The sequence below is a fragment of the Phycodurus eques genome, chromosome 15 (assembly GCF_024500275.1).
Source record: "Phycodurus eques isolate BA_2022a chromosome 15, UOR_Pequ_1.1, whole genome shotgun sequence".
NCBI classification, from domain to species: domain Eukaryota; kingdom Metazoa; phylum Chordata; class Actinopteri; order Syngnathiformes; family Syngnathidae; genus Phycodurus; species Phycodurus eques.
This window is the reverse complement of record NC_084539.1, coordinates 14,027,308-14,032,288: the sequence shown is the minus strand read 5'-3', so window position 1 is coordinate 14,032,288 and position 4,981 is coordinate 14,027,308. Positions and strand designations below refer to the sequence as shown.

Below are 4,981 nucleotides of genomic sequence, written 5' to 3'. Positions count from 1 at the left end.
ATTGGTTGAATTGAATTTGTCTTTTTTTTTTTTTTAATGTGAAATTAATTTAATAGGTTTCATTCATTTGCAGTATTTTATCCGTTTAAAAAAGGTTCTAATAGTTATTTGGGTATTTCAAATAATATTTCGGAATCAATTTTACTACAGCTACATTTATACATTTGTCTCAGGACAACTATATCATAATACAATTTACACAAGTACATATGTTTCTGTATTTTGTACATGGATTATTTTAAATTTCATTGAAGGGGGGTGGTTGGTGGTGGGCCAGAAAATGTCGCAAAATTCTGGAATGACCGTAAATCAAAGCTAAAACAAACAAACGCAAAGGCGACAGCAAAAAATAATACGTGCACTTTATGAAGTAATCATCAAAATGTGACTATGAGCTAAACGTGAACGTGGCAACGTATTTATGAATGAGCGGCACGGTCCTCGTGACGCCACCAGCCAATGAGCCGCACCTGCAGCCGTCTGCAACAACAAGAGTTGCCCACGCGCTGGCCCTTCACGCCCACGCACGCACGGACACATCGACACATCCTGTCACGTCACGCCCGACCTTCCAAGCGCACGATGGCTTTCAAAGGCAGCAACGGCGTGGCCGTGGAAAGACGCGTGGATCTGGCGTCCCTCTTCTGCATGATCGGGCGACACGGCCCCGCAGTGGCTCTGGTCGTGTTCGCCATGGTGTCCGTGCTGGCGGGTTTGGTCATCTACCGAACCGTGAGGGGGAGGAGGAGGAAGAAGAAGGCCGCCGAACAACCAGAGGGAAAGAACCCGCCCGCGGAAACCGACGAGGCGGCGAAGCAAACTGGGCGAGAACCGCAAGCGTTTGCGGCTTCAACAGGTACATAGACGAATGACGTCATGGTCACGATTAGCATTGTCGGTGGAATTAAACCTTTGGGCTTGGCTGGGCGCAAACTGGGGCTTTAAAAAAAAACAACAAAAAAAACATAAATCAAATAAATGTATCTTCTCACAAAAATCATATTCCAATTAATTAATTGAGTTCCTCCCTTTGAGTCTCAAAAAAGCAAACCATGACACCTTTTTTTCCCCCTTGAATGCCAAGTTTTTTTAAGCACGTTTCCCACAGCATTAAATTGCAGCCACACCCACAGAAATAATACAACTGTTTAATCTTCATTCTTCTTTTCCTCTTGTAAAAAATGTCCCTTTTGCCAAAACATGTATGTGAACGTGATCCTTAATAATTTAACATTTAGAATGAACCACCAAACTGCAAGCATGGCTTGGCTGACCTGTATGTCACACCTCAGCTCTCTCATGGTATTTTCTCATCTTGCAAAATTTGTGGCATAGAAGCACATACCTCGGGTCAAACGTTTCCAACATGTCAATGCTTTTGCGACATGTCTTTGGCAATGTTCAGCGCGATTGAATCTGTGATTGGCTTTCTTTTCTTATGGAAAACAATGTAAAAAAAAAAAAAAAGGTTCTACACTTGCCTGTTGCTTATCAGGAATAAAAGTCAAAAGTTGCTTTTTTGAGAAATAGTTGGCAGAGAGGTTGGAAAAGTCGTTAAATATAGCAACAAAGTCTGTAATCTGAGGGCACTGACTCTGCCTTTTGGAAGGAGTGCACATCAGCGGGGATGCATTTTTAACTACAAAAAAAAAAAAAAGGATTTTCAAAAATAAAATAATCGTCCAGCCCTGATACAAACCTTTATTTGATATCAAAATGGTCCACCAGCACTTTAGAGTTAATCCATCAAAATGCAGTAGCCTATTAACCTGAGGCACAATATATGAACAAATGTTTTGGGACATGCTATTTATTTAATCAAAAATAATTAATCAGGGGTTATGCTTAATTCCTCTATCCATTTTAAGACATTTGGGACAATTCAATTATGTGGACAGTGGGAACAGTTTGGGGAGGACTCACTGTTCCAACAAAGTCTATAAATGCATGCTTGGATGAGTCTGGTGGGGAAGAACTAACCCATCAAAACACCTTTGGAAGGAACTAGAACAGAAATTATGAGCCAGGCTTTCTTTCGTGTCTCAGGCCTCTGACCTCACAAATGTTCAATTGATGAATGGACACATTGCAGGACACAAAAGTCTGCAAAGGAAACTCCATATTTTTGCTTTATGTAGGTTTACTGGCCAGGTGTCTCAATAATTGTGTGGATGTAGTGTACGTGCATTTGGCTTTTGGCAAACATTTGAATTTAGAAAGATTCAATAGCTAGGTCAATAATTCTGCCTTTGCAGATGTAACAACATGCTTGCTGAAGATTAATTCAACAATTTTAGAAACCCCTTACTACCCATTAAGGTGTTCAGTGAGCGTCTCACACAACTGAACGGAAAGTAATGCAGAGTAAAAGTTGAATGTTCTGTGTGTTTCGTGTCACAGATGTTGGTGATGTGGCAAACGAGGATGATTATGACTCCACTGGGACTCTCCTCAAAGTCAGACATCGTACTACTGCGGCTGCTGAGAAGAGCCTGTCACCCTGGGCATCTGACGTCCAAGTACCGGTCGACCAACATGCTACATCACCGCACACGCAGCGAGTGGAGTCTGTGCCGTCGTCTTTCAGAGAAATCCAGGTGTACTTGGAGAAGCCCAGTTGGAGTCTGCAAAGTGTTGGGGCAGAAATACAAGGGGAATCTGCTACTGTTTGCCACCTATATTCAACAGATGATGACTCATTTAGGGATGAAGGGATTTCAGAAGGCAGCTTGAAGGAGCCTGAGTCCATTCGGGATCAGATCTGCCATGAAGAAGTAAGAACTAATTTATCGGTTGTTGATGCTTTACAAATTGTAATTTCAACTAAAGCGGCGTACACACACTGTCAATCGGGCCAAATGTGAGGCTTTTGCCTCTCTTGCTATCAAAGTCAGAAAAGGCCCTGGTCAGTGATATCTTAAATATTATATAAAAATATTCTGAACAATTATCCAGTGGTGTGAGGTGTGTTAAAAGATGTTCGGGTTTTTTTTCCTGCTTGAAAAACAGTTCAAAATTGCTAATGTGAAGTCTGTTCAACATCTACCCTCACAAATCCTTGTGTGGTCAACACCTGTTTACAATTGCAAATGTTACACCTGTTTAATGTTTGCACTCGTTAAACCTTGTGGTCAACACAGAATTTGGTCAAGGCGTGGGCCATTGGTGTGTCTATATAATTTCTCCCCAATTCATTTACTGTAATCAAAATGACAGGAAGAAGAGTTTGAAATTGCAATGTAGTTACCGGCCGAGTGAACAGTTGGCTTAGCTTGTTCTCCTACGACTACTACTATGTATTTTCCGGCAATCTGGAAGTGTATCAGATGGTGTTTACGTTTAATTTCATATTTTCCTATTCAGGTCGACAATGCAGAAAACCAAGTTCACAAGTCTGTGACCACAGATGAGGATTGTTCTGACAACAAGAAAACTAGAAAAGAAGAGGAAACCTCTCAGCCTTGGTCAAGTAACCAAGTGTGCTTTGAGCAAACCCGTCCCATCAGAGAAGCTGATCATGACAAACAAGACAACAAAACCACAGCAGAAAGTGGAACAGTGGAACTCGACATTGAAGAACATTTAATGTCAACAGACAAGAGCCTAAAGGATGAGTTTGAGGAGGTGATTCAACATCAAGACGGTGCCGATCCTAGTGTATGTTCCTCTGATCACTTCGCTCCAGAAGAGGGAAAGAAACATGCAGTCATCAATGAAGAGCAGGAGACAGAGGATGACAGCAACAGTACTCTGGCTGCTGAAGCAACTGAAGCAGATTCAGATGGCTTGAAGACCACAGCTGTTGATTTTGATGCTCGGTCACCACCGTTGGATAATCCAGAAATCCAGGTCGAACGTAAAGTGGAACACAGCCTGACAAGCAACCAAGAGATGGACCTCCTTCCTGATAGTGAGCTAGTAGAGAGTTGCAATGTTGTTAGCAGCAGGGAAGATGTAAGTTCAAGTGTCCCACCTATGGTTGACAATGATATGCCAGGCATCACCTCTGAAGCAGCACCCCAAATTGACTCGGTTTCAGATGTATCAACTAATGATCAACAAGCACAGAAAGAAGTTCCTACTGTTGATGAACCGCCAATGCCATCAGATGACACTGAAAGCCTCTGTGAAATTATTGAAAAAGCTACAACTGCTACACAAGATGAGGCGCCTGTTGACCATATTTGTGAACACCACAATTTGTCTTTTGAAAATCAACAAAGTGTTCAAGAACTTGACCACAATGCTTTGAAAACGATAAGTGTTGGTTTCGCTCCTGACCCATCTTGTGACATTGAAGCATACATCTACGAAGACCAGTATGGTGACAACACGAAGGCCACAACTTTCGAGCAGCCGAGGTTCGATTTGCCAGGTGACACAGATGCCAGAAACGATAACTTTCATGAGGACATTGCGTCTTCCTCTCAAGATCAACAAAATGATCAAAATGCTGATGATTTTTCCTTTCTCACCGCTCCTGCTCCCGTCGTGACCGAAGGTACAATGAACCCACCCAAGCTTCAAATTTGCCTACCGCTCTTTGAGCCAAGCAAGCTGAGGGATAACAACATATGTGGTGGGGGTGAAGAAAGTGGGATTTCCAGCATGGCTGTCAGTCCTGAGTTGCTCGATCTTGGGATTAACTTTGACACCATTGGGATACCAGCGAAGGCTCAGGAGTCACAGGCTGAGGCAAAGCTGGAGCCTCAAACTTGCCTTTTGGTTGACGATGCAACTCTATCAGGCTTGGAGGAAGATGTGATGGTGTATGTGCCTCACACAGTTGCACTGCCAATGCAGCCCTGCAGTCAAATCATAGACTCTGCTAATGATGAGTCAGTGGCAGTAAATGAGGGCATGTTTGGCCATGTTATTGAGCAAGGCAACCAAAGAGAGACAGACAAGTTTACAGTGCCGGTCCAAAGTGATGATTGGGAAAGACAGGCAGAAATGAAAGTTGCTGCGGTTTCAGGTGTTA

At 42.8% G+C, this 4,981-nt stretch overlaps 1 protein-coding gene across 1 annotated transcript in view; it reads left to right on the top strand.

Moving 5' to 3' along the window:
• The first annotated feature begins 501 nt into the window (after window positions 1-501).
• Window positions 502-4,981, top strand: part of stbd1 (starch binding domain 1) — a 5,368-nt gene continuing 888 nt past the window's right edge. The window contains exons 1-3 of the mRNA XM_061698493.1: window positions 502-856; window positions 2,401-2,774; window positions 3,364-4,981. The exon at window positions 3,364-4,981 is cut by the window's right edge and continues 888 nt beyond it. Of these exons, the coding sequence (XP_061554477.1) occupies window positions 583-856; window positions 2,401-2,774; window positions 3,364-4,981 (2,266 nt within the window). The 5' untranslated portion in view covers window positions 502-582. The remainder of the gene's footprint in view (window positions 857-2,400; window positions 2,775-3,363) is intronic.